Genomic DNA, 22,210 nt, shown 5'->3' with positions numbered 1-22,210 from the left:
TATAAATATATAAAATAATAGTGATGGGAAATTCAGATCATTTTACAACATCATAATGATTTTTCCTTGTTAAATTATACATTAAAATTTGTTTATTATTAGTCTAGTCTATCATACAAGGCTCTTTTTGTTAAGTAGCTGTTACCACAGAAACGATTATGTATAAGATCGAGCATATTAATAAAAACATATCATTTGAATTATAGCCAAAATACTGTCAGATATGCTGTTAGAAAAAATACAACCAACACCAGATTTGAGAGTTGTGGTATAATTAAGTAACTGCTACTAGCATACGCAGTCCAGTGAGCTGAACTTGAACACACATTTGAACTGATGATCACCGGATAGATGAGTCAGTAAGTCATCTCACCTGATAACACATCCAATAAAACTAACCGTAATTACCCTTACTCATTTGACAAACACAAATGACACCACATGCACTTATCATTTGATTTATTCAAATATCAAAGCCGGTCTCACAGAGATCACTTTGCCTTACAGAAAACGCAATAAATAAATCGGTGGGGACTCGTTTAAAGACAAATCAATACAAAATAATATTTACATGCCCTTCAATAGTACAAACAGAAATGATACACTCATTGAATTCCTGCATTGTTGTTATTGAAAGTGAATTAGAGCTCAGAGTGAGTCAAGTACAATACCTTTAGTCTCTGTGCAACACTTCTTTCCTTGTTACTAGATGAAAATAAAATGATCCAATCAGGAAATCATAATGAACTGATTGGAGCCTGAAATACCCCAGCGGGATGATCAACATGCACCTTGTATTGGGGGTATAGATAGATAGATTTTAAATAAATAAAATAGACCATCCTGGTGTTACACAGACATTGTAATTAGTAATCAACACAACTGGACTTAGCATTGTGCTACTCTGATAAAGGAACAGCAGATGAGAGAGGTTGGAGAGGAAATCCCAGAGATGCATTCAACATGTTCTTTCCATGCTATAACACACTTTACTTAAATTATTAGCTAATTCTTTATGAGCTGAGCTGAGAACGCGCAGATGTACACTGTAAGGGATTGCAAGAAACAGGGCGCCGAGTGTGAGAAGCCCTGAGTAAAAGACTCTTTAGCACCATCTGGAGCCGGCATTGTACTCCGTTTCAGCTACACGCACCGTTATCTATGTGCAAGATGGCTGACCTTTGCTTGTGGACTTCCACAGGATGCACGGCTGACATTAAGCAGTGTAGCGAGCTTATGATCAACTAGTCTACAAAATGACGCCGTAACAACCATATCTGCATGATGATATTCAAGTTGCTCTGGCTGGTGTGAACTCGCCAACATTTTACAGGTCAACTGTAAAATGGAAACCTGTCAACTAGAGATGAGCTCAAATCTACCCCCCTTTAGTGGCTAGAGATTGAAAGACAAAGTGCACCAGAGTGTCCACACATCTGAGACTACTTATAGTACAAATCCAAGGCCAAAGTCGAATATGTCCAAGATCTTAGGCTATTCCAAATCGGGCATGATTGACTTAGTTTTCTCATGTGACTCGGTTTTGAAAATATTTGATACTGGATAATACCAGGGTCACTTGTACCAGACGAGTGTGTTAAATCAAGTCAGTGTTAGCTTCCTGCTATTGGGCTAGGATTTGGGGAAATGGAAATTCAATAATTTTCATTCTTGCCGCTTAAAACATCTGTCCGAATATAGAGAACAAAAAAATAGCATATTAAAGCTTTAAACGCACTAACATGTTTAGTCTTTTTCTTAACGCAAAATACATATAATTCAAGTATGTTCCTTATGTGCAAATGTTTTAATATTTTCTATATATAACAGTTGTCTGAAACATTGTAACTAGAATGTAAAATTGTATACCTGTGGACACCCTGATACACAGTAAAGCACAAGTATGTGCAGGTGGAATGAAGCATAATGCCGGAATATTACTCCAGATCCGGTTGATGATAGCAGACTTCCTCATTGTACAGTTTGATGCCTGCGTACTATCCACACACATTAAAGTGCACTGATTTGCTTCAAGTCTCTTATTCTACAATCGTATGTACACTCACACCAACCATGCATATATTGGACCTTGTCAAAGGTTTGTCAGGTTTTGAAATGTGACAAGTATGTTTCTCTCTCTCTTTTTTTCTTTGGCAGTTTCGCTCAGAGTCTTTTTGTGTGGTGAATCTCAAAAACTTCCCGTCTGGGCTGCACAGTGCCTCTAGATCTTTTTAACAGTTCATCTGATTAGAAACGGCCATCGACTACTTTGTTCTACCAAAGTACAAAACAGACAGACAAACAAAAGAGGCTAAAAATACCTGATCGGGAGATTTTGTGCATAGAAGATGCATACATCCATAAATTACGGAGAGAAAAAAAAAAACAAAAGAAGGGAAAAGGGGAAAAGATAGGCCACTGAGCAAGAATCGTTCATGAATTTCTGAATCATGCCAAAGCAAGGTAGAATACTGCCACCTGGTGATTCGAAAGAGAGAAAAATCATCTTCACGAGAGGAGCTTGAACAGAAAGGATGAGAGCCTCAATCATCAATCAAGTTGAGAGGAAAAGGAGGAAAAGCCTGAAACAAAGTGTAAACGGGTTACACTAGCAGACAGCCATTCTTTAGAAACTGCTTGGTTTCTGTTTTCGCTGTCATTAGAGTGCCGCCCTGCCGTCCGGCTCAGAGCAGAGTCTTTGGTTCATCGGGAGGAAAAACGTCACAAGACTCCTGGTAGGATGCGGAGTCACAGAGCGCTTTGGTTTTCTTCTTGCTGAGTGAATAATACTCACAGCACTTTGGCTCTACTGGGGTCTGAGAAATGCTGAAATATGGACAGACACCATCAGAAACCGTCAATCCTCCTCACGGTCATCAGATAAATAAGTCTCTCCTTTCACCGGCATGTTTATGTGTCCTTGTACCTGTAGGCATGAGAGAGAGAGGAATTTGGTTAGAAAAATCAAGTAGCTGTGGCATTTTCCAGGGCACAGGACACACCTGATGCAATGACTAATACCTTGTCAGTGTTTTTGTGACAGATGTGCAACTGAAACCAGTAAAAGATGGTTATGGGATGCTGCACGTTCGATACACAACTCTGAATGTAACATAGCCTTGCTAGCAAAAAATAGTATGATCATACCAGCTTTGGAAAAACACAAATTTCAGCACTAAAGTGCTGTATAACGACTTCTCACAGGGCAGACAGATTAAAGGTGCAGTCTGTAATGTTTAAAAAGTGAACCTATTTCATTTGTACAAGTTTTAAATATTTTGTAGATACTTCAGAAAATCTGTGATTCATAATATTGCAACTCAATAGCTAAAATAGATTTCAGGCTGCTGTTTACATTTTTCCAGCCTGGAAATTTAACCAGAAAATGTCCAAATTCATTAAAAAGGTTGTACAGGAGGTAGGTTCGGTTTGGAGAAAACAGGAAGGCTTGTGAATATATTCATTGCAAGACAAACCTTTGAGATAAGACCTAGGTGTGTCTTATACCCCAGAGAACGGGGTCTGAGTGCATCGTACCCGCTGTGTAGGGTGAATTCAGGCAAGGCTCCTAGAGTGGTCAGCTGTTCCTCCAGAGCCACAATACGCAGGCCGATGTACCCAGAGGACAACACGAGCAGCACCACCCTACACACACACACACACACACACACACACACACACACACACGTTATAACATTGCATCACACACAGCTGCAAACAGTCTTGATGAACCGAAAGTAATTTGTCAACACACAATAAATCACTTTCATTCCAAACCCCTTGCAAATTAAGTTCACTTGAAATGAAGCACAATACTGAAAAACAGCATACCAGCTGTTTGATGCATATAAACACTGGTGAATTTTGTATACGATTGCTCTCCCTTCAGAATGTTTAATTTTAGCAGCAAGAAAACTGGTTTGTTGTCAAAAGTGGAATGTTAGTTGCGCCACCCATGTTAAAATGGCAACCAGCAGTAGGAATGCCTACCTGCGACTTCATAGTACAGAGACTGGCGACTTGCAGCGATAAATTCGCTGTGTGTGTGATGTACCATAATACTGGCACTGGGCATACCTGACCAGTTATTTAGTCAGTTTGGGTGTAAATATTTGCACAGGCTAAACCAGTTGTGCCTGCATGATTTTCAAGTTTTGCTGAAATTAATTTTCTTCACACTCGCGTGCATAGTTTGGCAAATGCCAATCATTAATTACCAAGTGTGTTCACGGAACAGCTGAGTAACTTTAGTGACTGTCACAAAACCCCATAGAGTGATGTTTGCTAAATCTTCCAGTATTGCAGCTCAGACAGTGCAGGGAGTAGACAAAAACAGACACACACACCATCTCTTCCTCCTTTTATAGGTATTCATTCATTTTGTCCTAACTGAATGGCTAATCTTATTCATTGTAATTTATAGATTTGTTTGGACACAGCTTGATAACTTTGTTGGTGTGTAACTTACAGCATTAAGTAAATGAGCAGCAGGGTGTTGAGGTTGGTGGCTCCTCTCTGGATGAGCAGTGATCTGGCTCCGTCAGTCACACTCCACATCCATGAGCCCCCTACACACACACATACACACACTTACATTAACATCCAGTCCAATAACCATCCATATGTATCTGTATGTGTATAATATGTATGTGCTTTACCCGTGTGCTCCTCTGTCGGACTCTCATCATCTCTGCGAGGACTTCTTAAATTTGAAGGACTTCCATTCGAGATTGAGGCTATGAACAAAACACACACTTGATTCAAAAACTATACACTACACATTTTGTTTTTACACATATGAATCCATTTTGTTTGCTTTGTATTCTATGAAGAGGATTTCTTCATGCGGATAATTATATGATAGGGTCATCATATGATAGGGACATGGACACACAGGGGTGGGCGATATGACAAAATATCACATCATGATTCTCAAAGGAATATATAACGATATATAATGCATAATGTGTATCTTACCTCTGTGAAGTATAGTAGGTGAAGGTTGCAGTAAAAGACCAGAATCTGTTCCATCAAGCTCCTCGCAGGCATCAGTCAGGCTTGACTGACTTGAGTTCTGCAAACACACACATACTCATGTACTCAGCCACTACCAAACACAGAGAAACTAAAGCAGAGTGAGTGTGTGTGTGTGTGTGTGTGTGTGTGTGTGTGTGTGTGTGTGTGTGTGTGTGTGTGTGTGTGTGTGTGTGTGAGATGGCTGATCTACTCACCACCAGTTTGCCCTGATCGAAGCTGTTCTCGGCGGACGAGAAAAGAGGGCTGCTGTTGGGGCTGCCATCCTCCAGATGTAAGCAAACAGCGCACAGCAGCCTGTAGCAGCCTTCGCGGTTCCGCAGAGACACGAACAAATACTACAATACACACACAGAAAAAAGCAGCACTGAAATCTTCAGATCACATTAAAGTTACATTTATGTAAAAAAAAAAATTATATTTTGAAAAAAAAAATAGAATAATAAATTGCTCCACACAGATGTCAGCACAAAAGTACCTTTTTTTTTTTTTTGCATAATTAAGAAATTCAGAAAATTTTATGAATACTCTAATTAGAAACATCCACATGTCAAACTAAAGCAGTGTTTTGTTTAATTCATGCACTTTTTAACTCATTTTCCAGGCATTTGTCACTCAAACATGTTCCAAATCTCAGAAAGATGACCTTAAATACTTTAAGCAAACCCTGTATAATGTACACAAGTTTGAGGCTGACCTTTTCTCCCAGGTTGCTGCGGATGGACAGAGCGTTTGGCACCAGCAGCGCTGTGTTCTGCTTCTTCAGCACAGTGATATTAGACACGGGGATCACCACCTGTTCCACCCACACAGAAACACTTAGAATTAATATAACACAGCTGATCCCACTGAACTATTAAACACACAGTACTGCTAATATTACTTATATACAGTTGAACAAAGTGGTTTATTTATTTATTTATTTTGCAAAGTATTATTAAGTGTCAAATTCTAATGATTTCTCTGATCAACTATATTGCATAGTCATGCTTCAAATGTTTAGTTCCTAATTGCTTTTGGTTTGTAAGAACCTAATTTTCAACTGAAATGGCCTGGATTACAGTAAAACGAAAGTTATGGAGTACCGGTTTCAATATGAATAATAAACAATAGAAAGCAGTCAAGCAAGCTTCATTGTTACTAACTAAAAGCTTCACAATGTGCCGTGTACAATGAACATACAGCTGAATGAAAAGGGTTGCATGCCTTATGGTTTCCGGGTGGGGAATTAAAAGAAATTCACTTTTATTTAATTTATCAGCTGAAACGGTTTAAAAAGAAGGTTTGGTATGACCTGAATTACTTGTGTTGAAAAACTGCTACAAAGCACTGGAGATAAATACAAATCTCCTCAGAGAAAATGTCACCATATCAAAGATTACTAACTTCTTAGTAATCATGTTAGTAACGTAATACAAGCGCATATAACCATGCGGTCTGCAGCAGCACTACTATCAGAGCTGCTGTCATAGAAAATGAATCAACAGCTTCAGACTAACCAGAATCAAGAATTTAATAGCACTGTGGTCTAAATGTACATTATTTGACCATTTTTAAAATTTGTGGTAATGACAAAATGGCGACTGTATATCTGTCCATCTAAAGAGATTTCGGTTTAAAGATGCAGAAATAGGAAATGTGTTCAGGTTTATCATGAATCACAACCAGAAAGGACAAGTTGCATGAAGGCAGGGTTAAGTGAGCAGCTGTGTTAAAGGTATAAGTGTTTTCTTGTAGCTAAATTTGACCGGTTTACAGTCTCAAAGGTCAGTTCTATATTACCTTGGTGGCCTTGAGAAGAACAGAGGAGTGAAAGCACACGTTGTTTTCTGTGATATAGAGACGACCATGGTATGGTACCTCTCTCTGCAGAGCACAGATGTAGGCTGTAGAAAAACAAACACACACACAAAAGCGTTACACAGCAGTCCTGGAAGTGTGCCGTCACTACATTTTACAGGCTTCCCATCAGCAGTTGCTTTGCTTGACCCCTCCCTTTCAGTTTCAAAGCTTCAGACAATTAAGCTAAAGGTCGGTACCACCTCAGCAAACAAACCCGAGAATACGAGCAGTGCTATGTCTGCGTATTGTTCAGATAAGTAATGACAGATACAAACGCATATGCACAGGAAAGTCAATATTGCATGACAGCAAAGATATATGACCACGATATGATACAAGTAAATATTGCATTATATGCAATATCCATTATATCTCTCACCGTGTAATAAGTCTTCGCTCTCAGGGATGTCTGGAAAGAGTTTGTGGAAAGTTTTGTTGTGCTTCATGAAGCTCTGTGAGGGGGAACAGAAAGAAGATTTAATTTATTTAGTTTATAGCGGTAGATCTCTTAACTAGTTAGGTTTTTGCAGCAAAGGGACCCTTCAAGTATAAACATGGATGTCTTCGGTCCAGATTCATTTCAGGAACATAATTTAAAAGTGTACAATAATATTTTGTCCATCTATTAGAGAGACTTCAAATTGTTCAGAAGGTTTGGATTAAACCCACTGAATTAAACAAACCAGTCAAATAGGAAAATAACTATCAGAACCCAATAATAAAGATAACAACTTTGATAATGGTGGGTTGTGATTATACACACTGTAACTAAATTAAGAAATCACAAACCGAAAATGGGATTAACCATTAGCTAAAATGTCTCAAAATAATAAAAATAATTAAATAAATAAGTACTACATTCTGAATTGGATAAATTATTGTGATGTATTATAAATAACCATTTTGATTTCATCTACAGTGCAGCTTTTATCATGCAGCTAGTGATGACAAAGTACACATACACTTCTTGAGTTCATGCTGTCGTTCCTTTCCAAAGGTCCTCCAATTGTCTGAGACCTGAGAAAATAAATTGCACAATTTTAAAAACATTTTAAAAATGTTTAAGCAGACTCGCAGCAATGCTCGCTCATAAATAACTTATAGCACGCATGCCTTCCTGGTATGTGCTTCAGGATTAGGTGGTGACTCAGAAGTGTCTTGATAGGAAACGGGAAGTAAGCAAAAAATTTTTTACAGTAAAAGGTGCTGTACCTGGGCAGGGCCGGCCTGCTCTGGCACTTGCTCTGCTGCTCCATCTCGAGCTGAGCTTCCTCCAGACTAAAGGCTTTCTTTTGTTCCAGCTTCTTTTTCACCATCTTCTCCTTCTTGGCTTTCATGAGGAGAGTCCCGCTCTCCACTGGGTAGCTGCATGAGGTAAAACAAAAAGAAAGAGGGAGGTTAAAAAAGTGAAATGTAGCATTGTATGTAGCAAAGGCTATGCAATCGTCAGACAGCTTTGAAATCCGGTAAAAAGAAATAGGAGGCAGACATATTGCACAACTTTACTGGAAATTAATCTGGAGCTTGTGATTGTTGTCCTCATCACTCATGTTTTTACTTGTATCTTTTTCCACAACTGCTCAGACTTTAATGAGATGGGAAGATCAGATATCTATGCCTTAATCAAGACTAATCCACCAGAAATGAACATATCTAACTTTATAAGCTGTATAAAGAATCCTTCAGATTCACAATGAGAACAAAGCCATGAGACATTTACAATGTCCAAAAGGCCCCCCCAGTCATGTAATCTCTGGCCAAGGGTGACAATAATAAACGATAAACCTGCCAATTTCTGACATAATCAACATCACTTCTTTTATTACATGTACAATTCCAGGAAACTTATCTGTATTTTACAGTCTTGGTTATTACATTTCTGTCCATATTATTAGCCACTGTTCTTAACATTAACAAAAATCTTTTAAATATATATATAAAAATAAATATTTGATTATTATTTTTAAAAAATACTTCAATGCCGAGCTGTACCCTGATTTCTAATCCTACTTACCTGTAATCATGTAGTACTTTGGATAATCTCAAACTGAGAGATCTATGCATTGTAATCGTTTCAAGTAGTAACCAAATCCGTAGTTTCAAGCCATTCCTTTGTAAATTACACTAATTTGGTATAATGTATAAAAAACCCCAGATGCATCTAGTAAACAAAAAAAAAACAACAACCCAAAAACCCAACACTGTGTATTGTCACAGCACAAAAACTGAGTGCACGATCTAAGTAAGCTCCTCTCAGTGAACACAAATTCTTAAAAGAGGTGGGTCCTGGCCAAAAAAGGTGCAACACCCCATCGCGCGATGAAATGAAACACCTCCGACATTGCACACAATGCAGCATACGCAAGCATGCAGGTACACACTTGCCTGGATCAGACAGGAATCCACCCTAATTGTTCCTAGTTCCTTCTTCAGAACGAAACTCAAAACTCTGTCACTCTAACCATGCTCAGAGCAGTTTCAGAAAATAAATACTTTAACTATAAAGAGCTTTGAAATGAAAGTACAGAGGTTGACAGAGAATGTGCCTGGGAGTAAAATTAGTAAGAGACAGAATGCAGGGAGTAGGAGTCCACGTCAGCTTGCTGAGTCGGTTCTTATTTGTGTGGAAGCCCTCAATTCTGTGTGTGATGGTGAAGATGTTAAGACTTCCTGATTTATGATTTTCCCTTCAGCATCACAAGTACAGGTTTAAGGGGCATTTCCTTAAAACACAAGGTCTGGTTTCCTTACAGCATGACATAAATGGCACATTATGTAAAGTGGGAAGGAAAATTGTAGTGGCAGATGCACCATGATGATTAACCTAACCCATTTCATCCCCCATTTCCAGCTCTGTGAGTACATGAATTTTAGTCCTTCTGGTAAAGTGTGTCCACTCAGTGACCATCTTTGCGATTTTTTTTTAGCTAAAAATTGTAGTAGGAGGGTACAATCCTTTACATCATTCCAAACGTTTAAAGTGGCTTATCAATATTTTAAATAAATGCTAATTAGCATTTAAACAGCCAATTATCTATTCACAATGAACCATGTGTCACTACTGTGATTCATGTTTGTCTGTTTTGAAAGTGATAAATTTTAGGGAAAAAATTTATTTAAAAACCTTTAAAAGATTATATTATACCAACTATAGTGCTTGTGTCTATATTATATTTTACCTAGTTCCTCTTAAATCTTTTTTACTTGGTTGAAAGAAATTGTGTTTCCATTCCAGTGTTGTTTTGGCTGAAGGTCATTGTTGTGTATAAAGGTGAACTGTCGTCCTAGTCTGAGTTTACATGTGCTCTGGAGGAGGTTTTCTTCAAGGATGTTCCTGTCTTTGGCTACATTCATCTATTCATCAAATTGTTACCAGTCTTGCTGTCCCTGCCGCTGAGAAACACCTCCACAGCATGATGCTGCCACTACCATGTTTCACCAGAGGGATGGTATTAGCCAGGTGATGTGTAAAGCCTGTTTTTTGCCATGGTGCTTGCTGTCCTGCCCAAAGAGTTCAATTTTCACCTCATCGGACCAGAAAATCATTTTTCACATGTTGCCAGAGTCCTTTATGTGGTCATACGCCTTTTACTCAATAGTGGCTTCAGTCTTGCCACTCTGCCATGAAGAACTGATTTATGGAGTGCTACAGAGATAGTTGTCCATCCAACAGATTCTCCCATCACTGCACAGGACTTTTGGAGCTCTTTTAGAGAGACTGTTGGATTCTTTCTTACATCCCTGACCAAGGCCCTTTTTTCCTGGATGCCCAATTTGGCTGGACGGCCATCTCTAGGAAGGTTCAAGGTTGTGCCAATCTTCTTCCATTTCAAAATTATTGAGGCCACTGTGCTCCTGGGAACACTTGAAGCCTTAGAAATTGTTTTATATCCTTGTCTTGATCTATGCCTTGCCACAATTTGATCTCAGAGATCCACAGACCAGTTTCATGGACTTCATAGCTTGGTTTTTGTCCTGACAATGTAGTGTAAGTTGTGGGCCCTTATAGACCCTGGTGTGTGCCATTCCAAACTATGTCCAATCAATTCCAATTGCAACAGGTGTACTCCAATTAAGTGCTATATACAACAAGGATAATTAAAGCAAACAGGATGCACACGAGCACAATTTGGAGTATCACAGTAAAGAGTCTGAATACTTTTGTGAATAAGAGATTTGAGTTTTTAATTTTCTAATTCATTTTTGGAAGTCTCTAAAAATATGTTTTCACTTCGTCATTATGGGCAATCAAGAGTAGACTGATAGGTAAAATGGCAATTATATCCATCCACAACACAAGTATGCAACAAGGGGTCTGAATACACTGTATATATGTGCATGTGTGTGCGCTCAGCTGTATTTATAGACTGTGTTCTTCCTCATTAAAGTGTCTGTGAAGCCCACGCTCTGATTACATCACTATGCTGATGTCTCTTCCTGCTGCTACTGGAAGTCCCAGTTGTCTGATAATCCTTAAAAGGTCCCCAACTGTGTGTCTTTTCCATCTAGGGAGCACTGTGAAGCAATGTGTGTACGCGTTTGTGCCAGCTGCATTGACTGCTCTCATTCAGAATCTGTAAACGGATAAAACAACTAGGAAGCCATTCCAATCCTAAGTGTATTGGCAGTGAGCCTTTGTTTAACCCACAGACCAGTTAGGAAGCAGCAGGAATCAGATTACTTCATGTCCATAGGTGCGTTTCAAATCAGCACAGAATCAGGCCATGGCTGTTTACTTTTGAAGGATTACTGGAAGGAGGTGCCTCATTGCACAGAAGAAATGCTGTACACATACAGTACATTTCTAAAATGGCTAGGACATCCAAGCAAAACATGATAGCGCTGGGCTGTTCCCATTTCAACTTGCTGCTGTGTGAACTTGGCAAGAGATTGGATGAGGAGATGTCAGGAACAAGTGTGGGAAAATAAAGTCATCTCTGCAACCTGGCCAATCGCACAATGATAACCCTGGGTTAAGTGAGCACATCAGGCTTCAGATTATTTTCTGTGCATATGAGTGAACAATAAGACACTTGTTCATTAATTGCCGGTAGTGACAGTGCTCACATGAATATGCTGATTTCAAAAACAGCATGCCCGATGGAGGCTTTAGGAACTGGTGCATGACCACAATGTACCAAACAGAATATGACAGTCAACTCAAGCCATTACTGTCCGTACTTGGCAAGAGTTAAAGAGAACAGATACATTTCTCTGCCACTACTAAATGTTTACAGGAAACTAGGTCGCTGTGGCTTTCAGCGCTGTAGCCTAGCCACATTCAGAACAAAATGCTAACCACAACAGTAGCGTATGAGAGACTGAGTATGTGCCAACTCTGAGTATAAACGCTACAGTTCACAGGAAGAAATGTTTTAATTTTCATAAAGTTCTGCTGAAGACCAGCAGGAAGTGTACGGTGTATGTGTGAACTACAAATTTAACTTGATGTGGTAATGCAATACAAACTAATATAGTTAGCCATAAAATGACTCAATCCTGCAACTACATTAAGCCATGTCTGATGAAAGCTAAACAGATGATCTAAATCTACGATCTCATATCCTGTTAAAACAAAAACAAAAAAACTGAAATGAGGGGGGGAAAAAATCCACATTTTCTACATAGCAATTCTACATTTAAAATAAATAAATAAAATAAAAATAAAAAAGATGCCATGATATCCACAATATCTCAAAGTGTATCATGGAATCATTTATCCAGCAATAGATATTGTATCATCCTATAGCCTGAATTATATCTGCTTTAAAAGGCGCATTTCGTCCTTCAGTGATGAAGAGTCAGCCATTTTGATACCTAATCAAAATGTGGCACACTAATCTGATTTCTGCTGCACAAAACGGCTTATAAGGACATGCACAGCAAAACAGCCAGAACATGATTGCTAATGGAAGCTACCTCTTCTTTTTGTTTTTTTACATTTTCATAAACAAGTCATCAAATGAAAAACCAGTGTACCCAGCTGTATCAAGATTGCTACGGGTAATATCTTCTGCGTTAATGCAAATCAGGAAGAATTTCTTTTTATCATCTGATTAAGCAAGTCCTTGAACTTTTGTCTTCTATCTGGGGCATGGTTCACTTGATGTCGTGAATCTTTTCAGCAATTCCAGAAGGAGCAGAAGATATGCAGAAGCGTTGGTGTTCAAAACAATACGGACCAAAACATTTAAATTCCTTTGTATAAATGTTTGACAATCATTAAATCCTCTTTTACAGTCACTGAATCTTTTATTTTCTTAATGACACACCATAGAAAATTCACCCGAACACTGCATTTTTATTGGTATTAAACTACACATAGAACAATTTCCAACACCAATTCACCACAATAAATATTCTAAGCCTACCAGCTGTTCCTCGTCAATTCCCAGAGCGACTCAACACTGACGAGCAAAGCTGTGAAAACCAAACAGTGACGTGAAAGCTACCCTACCTCACCACGTCTTCTCCCTCCACAGCATCGGCTCGCTCCAAAAGGCTTGGGCGCTTTTCATGCTCCATGATGAACAGAGATTGTGAGTCCTTATTAGTTTAGACTGAAGAAGAAACCACGACTTGTTACCTCACATTCAGACATTGAGATACGACGTTGGGTCTAAAGGTCTCTTTTTATAGTCGCTGCTCTTGCACAAACAAATCTGTAGCTTTCCAGTGAGAGAAAGAGAGGGAGGAATTTTTACCCATAAGGCACTACCTCCAACTGTGCAGTTTCCTTGGCAACAAGGGGGCTGCGCTGTGATTGGTGGGTGGTGGAAAACGGTGCAGTGTCGATCCGCTTTCTCCTTTAAATTCCACCAAAGACAAAGTGGTGGAATGAAAGGTGCACATGGCTGGAGCAGAGCGAGACAATGGGAAGCCTTACAAAAGGGCCTTGTAAAGCTCAGAGTACCCTCAAAAGAAAATATAACAGGGCTCTGGGTTATTCCAAACAACATGACTGCCTGGATTGAAAGTCCTAAAATAATCGGTCCTGACTGAACTGTATATTACACAGGGTACTGAGATAATGGTTAACCTGTAGCACTACAATGTCTAGACATACTGAACTAGTGGTTTTCATTTGTGTAGCGCTGCACAGAAAAATCTTATTAAAATTGTGATCGCAAATGTCCTAGCTATAGTATTACATAATTATATATAGGCTCAGTGGTTAAGACGTTGGACTACTGATCAGAAGGTCGTCAGTTCAAATACCAACACTGCCAAGCTTCCACTTAACCCTCAAATGCTCAGTTGTATAAATGAAAGTCACTCTGGATAAGGGCTTCTGCCAAATGCAGTAAATGTAAGACTTGTGATCTCAATTCTAAGCCAAAATAAACATGAGTAATTTTTAACTAATAGTGTAGCTCCAGTAGTATCCCATCATGATGTATGTGGGCTGTAGTTTGTGGCAGTCACTGCTACAATCATCCTGATACTTCTTATTAGTGTGGTTCTCACTGTTCAGCAGACTTCACACTTGCCCCACCTCTTGCCTCTAACAAGGTGTTTTTACAGACTGTTTCCTCTACAGAATGCTGTCACGCTTGCTGCTCTGTTGTAACCCAGTAGGTTTACAACATTTGGGATTTGGGGCTTGATGACATAATGGTGGAAAATTATGCTACATAGGATTACCCATGTCACTACTGAGATAAACAGTTTAATCAATCCAGTACAAGCCAAACCAGCCTGCACTGTTTTCTGATCAGAGGCTAGAACGTGCGAGATACAGCTCTGATGAGTAAGCCAGTCCAGGAACCAATCGTTCTTTCTGGTGCTTTTCTAATGATGGTGCATAATCCGCTCAGGTGTTACGCAACCCGGGCATCTCCTCCTTTATAATGTATATTAATGAAACGCGAGTACAGCAGGGCCTGAAATGAGCAACAGGAAGCCAGGAATAAAATACTGAGTACTATTCAAGATTGAAGGAAGGAACAGAAGTAGCACTGATTTCATTATTTTTCTTTGATCAGATTTGATTAAATACATTAAGGAAGCAAAGTCTGGATTGTAGAGCAGGGAGATCTGTAGCTATGCTACTGACAGTTTACTGAAAGCCATAAAAAAACATAATCATGTTTTAATTAATGGAAAATGTTTAATCAATTGAAAATTGAAACCTAAGACACATATACTTGTGTACTTTATTGAGACACTACTGTATCCTATTGCATCAGAAGTATATTCAGCTCAGGAGCTGAGGATTTAATGTACCAACAAAAAAATTAAATATATAAAATCTAATTTCTGTTAGATAATAAAAAAAAAAAAAACCCCTGCCTTCAATTACCACGAAATGGTATGGACTGTCCAGTCCGATCTCTCACTAGATAAAGTTCCAAAAAATAATAAATTTTCTGCACTGCGTCCCACACATTTCTGATGAAACAGAATTTTAAATAAAATATTGTCATAATATTGCTATTTCAACATTAGATACTATGTGTAGTATCTGAAAGATGGAAAAGTGGAGCCTGAAAGCGAATTTACTAACTAACTTCTAGAGGCCATATGCAGAAGAACCAACAGCTCAGTCACGAGCCAATGAGTAAATGCTGCTGCGCTGGGCTGTGCTTTAACCCAGTGCAGTGGTCAGATCAGCCTGAACACCAATCGACGAGATGCCACACAACAATGGGCTGCTTGTGAGTGGGCCCAAGGCCTCAGTGTTGGAGTCGTGTGGCTCGATGCATCACACGGACTTCCTCTGACTGACTTGCCACACAGAGGAAGCCTTTCTTCCTACTGGTCAACACGACTGGCAAAGTACTGCATAGAAAACCCGCCTGAGACTCACATGATTCTGAAATGGTGCAGCTGATGGGAAATCAAGGTGGGACGAAATGGAGCATGACAATCAAACTGGCAAATATCATGTGCCATATTGTTACTGTAATAAAAAAAATAATTTAATAAAAGAAACAAAAGAATATTGTGGATATCATTGGTACTTTTATCATTGGTACTATTATACTTGTCTACTCCTCATTTACTCGCAATAACATCTGAAGCATTCGAAGGATGTTAAAATCCTTTTTTTGTTGTTGAGAACATACAGTTTTCCACCGAGTCATTTGTGATACGTGGTGTGATATGTGTATCTGGCATACTGCACATCACTGATATATCAATAACACTAGTTGTCATGGTGATCAAGTATTTGCTTAGATAATCTGATAGATTTATTTTTTATGAACTCCAAGTCCATGTTTTTACAACATTGTTGTACATTTCAAAGGAAATGTCACACATCATGACATAATAGTGATAATTATCATTACTGAGATCTATAACTGTGACAATGTCACTACTAAATAGTTTAGATTATCTGATACAAGGCCAAACCAGTGGATCACACACTTAATGTAGAAGAAGCACGGAAATGGGTGGCTGGTGTGCAATTTTGTGTTTCTCAGAAGCAACCATCACAAAGAAAGAATGTGAGAAAAACAAAAACGTGACAAAGGCGAGCTTCTCAAATGACTTGTGTGGTATTTACTGAGGTCATTAAGCAAGCAAACTGTCCGTTTGAATGACTTGTCTCGGCTCAGCACCCTGGAGAGAACTTGTTAACGTGTCTCTGAGAAGCAAAGTCAAGGCGTGTCCACATGTGGCCCTTTAAAGTCACGCATATATGTAGGTCTGTAATTTTGTTGTCATTATGTAGCTATATGTAATTACGGTTGGCTTTCCTCCTCTCTCTCTAGCCAGCTGGGCTGCAAGTAGACATGTCTACTATACATGACTTGCATCATGATTTATAGGTTAGCTAACAAGCTGCCAGCAACACTGTAGTTAACTTAAATTATATGATCATTTTGCAGACAGTAGAAATGTTATCAAAATCGTCTTCTGGAATCACTATCAGTGACATCCCAGATAAGTGCATCATGATAATTTGCCATATTATCGAAGCTATAATTGCCACATTGCCCAGCTCTAGCTGTGAGAACACGTGGTTTGAGATCTGAGCTTTTGCTTTATACACTCACTGCTGTACGATGTCATCATAACAACCCACATCCTCCCCATGGCACATGCTCCCACAGGGGGACTATGGAAAGCACAAGCTATCAGCTCATCAGCTGCTTTTCTGAGTACTGGAGATTGGATTGTGACTTCTTTTGGAAGCAGCATTAGCTCAGACAGGCTGTGAAGAACTCAACTCTTGGCACAGCACCTGTAACTGACCTACACATGGCGGGTAAAAATAGCACGACAAACACCAAACAAATGGCCTACACACCAAATACAGCAATCGCGTGAATGCATACCTGTTAATCAAAAAGCTTACTGCACATTAAACTACTTCAAATTGGGAGACTGAAATGATCATGGCAAACAATTTGTTTTCCTGCAAGTACCCCCCCCCCCCAATACAGTTAAAAATGCATATAGTTTGGAAAATTATTGAAAAATTTAAAATTGTGATTGCATAACTACATAATTGCATAAATCAGGTCCGGTGGAACTGGTTACCATCAGAAGTCAGATGATTAGTTGAAATGAGTCAACCGGTGTGTGATTAAAGTGTCACATGATTTCAGCTATGAATACACCTGTTCCTGGAAAAGCTTGCACTGTCAAAGATTTTTGCCCCAATTTCTAACAAAAATCATACACAGTCAAAGATTTCTTGAGATTGTTGGTCTTAGAAACAAATAATAAAAATCTCAAAGTTTGAGCGCTGCTACAAGGCTCATCTAAAAGCCGTAAACGAAACTCATGAAACAGCTACAAATATGGTAATGGAAAAAACAAAGGAAATATGCTGTCGCACAGAAAAAATACCCCCAACCAATGTAGTAATTTTCTTTAATTGCAGGTCTATCATTAGACGACCTTCATTGTATAATACGACATGGAGAAGGCATTTTGTGCCAGGATTTTTTAGGATCATTTACAGTGTGAATAGGAATAATAATCTTAAAAACGCGTGTAAATGAACAGTGAAAAACCAGCGGAAGGGTCCAGTGTTGTTAGAGAACACACCCAAACAAACAGCACCATGAAGACCGGTGAGCTTACAAAGCAAGAGTGGGACAAAGTTCTGGAAAACAGGGTTGGTATTGTCATTTTTCTTTATGAATGTCCCAAACATCCTATTGTGCACCATTAGATTAATTATGCAGTGCCTGATGTAATCAGACTAAAGGCAACGATTTGGGGTAAGTGTCGTTTAAAACAGACAATTGAGTCACGCTTGGTGAATAGATAACCATTTGCATGAGTACAACTCAAAGCACAACAGACAACTGATTTCAATTAGTACTCGGCACCTTTAATGGTCAGGAATTCCCAACTTTTGGGTGATTACTCAGTGATAAACACAACATCCTTCAGCTTGATATCTGATATCTTGAATGTTCACTTGTGGATTAATAGCACCAATGTGATGATATGATGATATTTTGTAAATTAAGCATTTTCCATGGCACCGGAAAGCATACAGCATGTAATATAAAACAACATGAACACAAGCCAAAGCTAAATGTAGTGGCTATAAATCCCCAAGGTGAGAAGATTACAATGAAGGGAAGGCCACACTGCCATGAAACAAATGCAACAGCTCAGGAACAATCAATATTTGTGTGTGTTATATATATATATATATATATATATATATATATATATATATATATATATATATATATATATAAAATTATGCTCTATACTAGAAATCAGTGCATCCAGTTCACCGTTTGGGGAAATGCCAGCTGATCCGCCCATGACAGGGTAATGATAGGGTGGATTATACCAAAACATCAATATTTTGATGGTCAACTTTTACTGTTTCAATAAATTAAACAAATTTTTGAAGAAAATATTTTTTTAAAAACACACATATATGCATCAGGTCCCATAAGTTAACGAACCTAGTAATTACAATATAATAAAATAACAGATGTGAGGAATGAACAGAGAAAGCTAATGCAACTAAGTAAAATAATAATTAAGGTTTAAGTAAAGTCGCATTTTGTATTTGATATCCAAAAAACAAATAAAAATATTAAATTGATTCACTGAAGTTAATGCTTCTGATAAAAGTAGATATACACAATATATTATCATATATAATTAAAATATTAACCCTCTAAGGATTATAAAGAAGTAATAGATAATATATGTGAGATATATTCAGAAATGTATAAAATAATAAAACCTATATCAATATGTTTAGAATGAATATTTCTGAATGAACTGTTCGCCGGTGCTAGCTTTACAAACTAGCGGCTTAGCTAACGGACTTACCTTTCCTTCATTAAATGCTTGATTCCGAAGATAGCTTTCTCGTCAATTTTTCTCAAAAACGTTTTCAGTCTCTCTCTTTTATTTTCAAGCATCCTTTCTCCCGACCGGTGCCGAATTCTAACACCCTTTTCCTTCCCGAGTTTTAACTCCGCTCCGCTGTTCCTCCACGGATGTGCTGAAACGCTAAACCATTCAGTCAGATATGCGCCATTCCTCTTCTCAACACTATGTGGCACACAAACCCCGCCTTCTGTGCCAGGATTGGCTAAGAGCTCACACCACGCGGAACACTGTCCAATCAAAACTGGAGTTACTTTCAGGCGCCGCTACCCAATCCTTGTGCGCGAGGCGGAATACAACTAGCCAATCAGAGCGCACAAAGGCGGAACCCACAGCCAATCCTTGTAAAATAGCGGGATGAACCGGATATGTGGGTGGGGAAAAACAACACCTCCCCCATATATGCTAATTAAATGATACAAAATCGAACCAAAGGGTTTTGACCAATGAAATCAAGCGCGTGTTAAAAAAAATAATCGCATGTCATGATTAACTACCAATAAGACTGTAGCTTTCACGTTCTGGCTCCACCCACAACCTTTTGCGGACACTAGCGTGGCGATTTGGGAGGGGAATGTGAAATATAGGTCTTGTTTTGTAGAGTTGAGAGGTTTTTGGTGAATAAATTACGGTGTACTTGTGTTTTCCCCCCCACTCACATGGTCTGTTACGATAACATCTTATGATTCATGTGGTACATTTTATTATTGTATTGTCACGCTGTCTTCGACAGCCTACGTGCTTATTTATGACCTTGGAGAGTCAGGAGAAATGACACAATCATATAGTGAATGGAATTTATTTATCCAACTATTCATCCATCCATCCATCTATTTTATGTACCGCTTATCCTTACTGGGTTTCGGGGAACCTGGAGCCTATCCCTGGAAGCATGGGGCAAGGCGGGGGACACCCTGGACGGGGTGCCAACACATTATTTGTTTGTTTGTTTGTTTGTTTGTTTGTTTTCAATCGTCTTGAATATATATATATATATATATATATATATATATATATATATATATATATATATATATATATATGTGTGTGTGTGTGTGTGTGTGTGTGTGTGTGTGTGTGTGTGAAGGGTAGGTTTAAAATAATATATAAATAATAAATGTAATAGCTATATATATATATATATATATATATATATATATATATATATATATATATATCTACTGGAAATGCAAACACCAATACAATCTAACATTACTGCATACTTGTTCTCATGTGAGGTGCCCACGGTGTGGCATAAACGTCATGAAGTATATCGTCAATATCACTGGATGACAAATTCTTATCATTGGGAGGAATTGTACCATTTTATATATATAATTGGTAAATATGAGCAAAGAAGGCTGTGTACATAAATTTTTTTAATGTTTAACCTTTTGATCTTTTGTTAAAATTAATCACAAAAATACTCTGCTCTCATGGATATCAAACAGTTGCAAACACAACACAGGTTTATCACATAAAAACAATTATTGGCACCCCTTTGAATTAATATGAGAAAAATATATTTGAAGTATTTTCCCATTGATATTTTACATTTTGTTAGTACAGCTGGGTGACTAGGAACAGGAAATTATTCAACCATGACTACCTATTTCACAGGGGTATAAATATGAGGTAACAGGTAAGCCAAGGAATATAGCTGTGATGTGCGGCAAAAGGTTGTTGAGCTTCAGAAAATGGGAAGTGGCTATAAGAAAATAGCATAAGCATTGAAAATGCCCATTTCCACCATCAGGGCAATAATTAAGAACTTCCAGTCAACTGGAAATGTTATGAATCAACCTGGAATAAGATATGAGTCTACAGTGAGGGAAAAAAGTATTTGATCCCCTGCTGATTTTGTACGTTTGCCCACTGACAAAGAAATGATCAGTCTATAATTTTAATGGTAGTTGTATTTGAACAGTGAGAGACAGAATAACAACAAAAAAATCCAGAAAAACGCATGTCAAAAATTTTATAAATTTATTTGCATTTTAATGAGGGAAAAAAGTATTTGACGCCCTCTCAATCAGAAAGATTTCTGGCTCCCACGTGTCTTTTATACAGGTAACGAGCTGAGATTAGGAGCACACTCTTAAAGGAAGTGCTCCTAATATCAGTTTGTTACCTGTATAAAAGACACCTGTCCACAGAAGCAATCAATCAATCAGATTCCAAACTCTCCACCATGGCCAAGACCAAAGAGCTCTCCAAGGATGTCAGGGACAAGATTGTAGACTTACACAAGTCTGGAATGGGCTACAAGACCATTGCCAAGCAGCTTGGTGAGAAGGGGACAACAGTTGGTGCGATTATTCGCAAATGGAAGAAGCACAAAAGAACTGTCAATCTCCCTCGGCCTGGGGCTCCATGCAAGATCTCACCTCGTGGAGTTGCAGTGATCATGAGAACAGTGAGGAATCAGCCCAGAACTACACGGGAGGATCTTGTCAATGATCTCAAGGCAGCTGGGACCATAGTCACCAAGAAAACAATTGGTAACACACTACACCGTGAAGGACTGAAATCCTGCAGCGCCCGCAAGGTCTGCTGCTCAAGAAAGCACATATACATGCCCGTCTGAAGTTTGCCAATGAACATCTGAATGATTCAGAGGACAACTGGGTGAAAGTGTTGAGGTCAGATGAGACCAAAATGGAGCTCTTTGGCATCAACTCAACTCGCCGTGTTTGGAGGAGGAGGAATGCTGCCTATGACCCCTGGAACACCATCCCCACCATCAAACATGGAGGTGGAAACATTATGCTTTGGGGGTGTTTTTCTGCTAAGGGGACAGGACAACTTCACCGCATCAAAGGGACGATGGACGGGGCCATGTACCGTCAAATTTTGGGTGAAAACCTCCTTCCCTCAGACAGGGCATTGAAAATGGGTCGTGGATGAATATTCCAGCATGACAATGACCCAAAACACACGGCCAAGGCAACAAAGGAGTGGCTCAAGAAGAAGCACATTAAGGTCCTGGAGTGACCTAGGCAGTCTCCAG

The 22,210-nt window shown here is 38.8% G+C and overlaps 1 protein-coding gene across 3 annotated transcripts; it reads right to left on the bottom strand.

Annotated features, from left to right (window-relative positions):
• Positions 1 to 442: 442 nt before the first annotated feature.
• On the bottom strand, positions 443 to 19,363 carry si:zfos-943e10.1 (GRAM domain-containing protein 2B). 3 transcript variants are annotated; one of them, XM_053683324.1, is made up of 12 exons: positions 19,141 to 19,363; positions 8,089 to 8,241; positions 7,839 to 7,893; positions 7,256 to 7,328; positions 6,817 to 6,920; positions 5,732 to 5,830; positions 5,232 to 5,372; positions 4,978 to 5,074; positions 4,659 to 4,736; positions 4,469 to 4,568; positions 3,538 to 3,645; positions 443 to 2,926 (listed from the first exon to the last, which is right to left on the bottom strand). In XM_053683324.1, the coding sequence occupies exons 1-12, from the start codon at positions 19,230 to 19,232 to the stop codon at positions 2,911 to 2,913; spliced, it is 1,116 nt and encodes a 371-aa protein (XP_053539299.1). In that variant the 5' UTR covers positions 19,233 to 19,363; the 3' UTR covers positions 443 to 2,910. The 3 variants fall into 3 exon arrangements, with proteins under 3 accessions (XP_053539299.1, XP_047013993.1, XP_047013994.1); XM_047158037.2 differs by lacking the exon at positions 19,141 to 19,363 and adding an exon at positions 13,334 to 13,545; XM_047158038.2 differs by lacking the exon at positions 19,141 to 19,363 and adding an exon at positions 8,891 to 9,171.
• Positions 19,364 to 22,210: the final 2,847 nt, after the last annotated feature.

Source organism: Ictalurus punctatus, chromosome 10, assembly GCF_001660625.3.
Source record: "Ictalurus punctatus breed USDA103 chromosome 10, Coco_2.0, whole genome shotgun sequence".
In the NCBI taxonomy this organism is placed as follows: domain Eukaryota; kingdom Metazoa; phylum Chordata; class Actinopteri; order Siluriformes; family Ictaluridae; genus Ictalurus; species Ictalurus punctatus.
This window is presented reverse-complemented; position numbering and strand designations above follow the sequence as displayed.

Coding starts and splice junctions, on each gene's coding strand:
- si:zfos-943e10.1 (XM_053683324.1), bottom strand. CDS start 19,232: ATGCTTGAAAATAAAAGAGAGAGACTGAAAACGTTTTTGAGAAAAATT. Junction 8,242..19,140: donor AAGCATTTAATGAAGGAAAG/GTAAGTCCGTTA, acceptor TACCTCATGCAG/CTACCCAGTGGAGAGCGGGA. Junction 6,921..7,255: donor GAGCGAAGACTTATTACACG/GTGAGAGATATA, acceptor GTTTTTCTACAG/CCTACATCTGTGCTCTGCAG.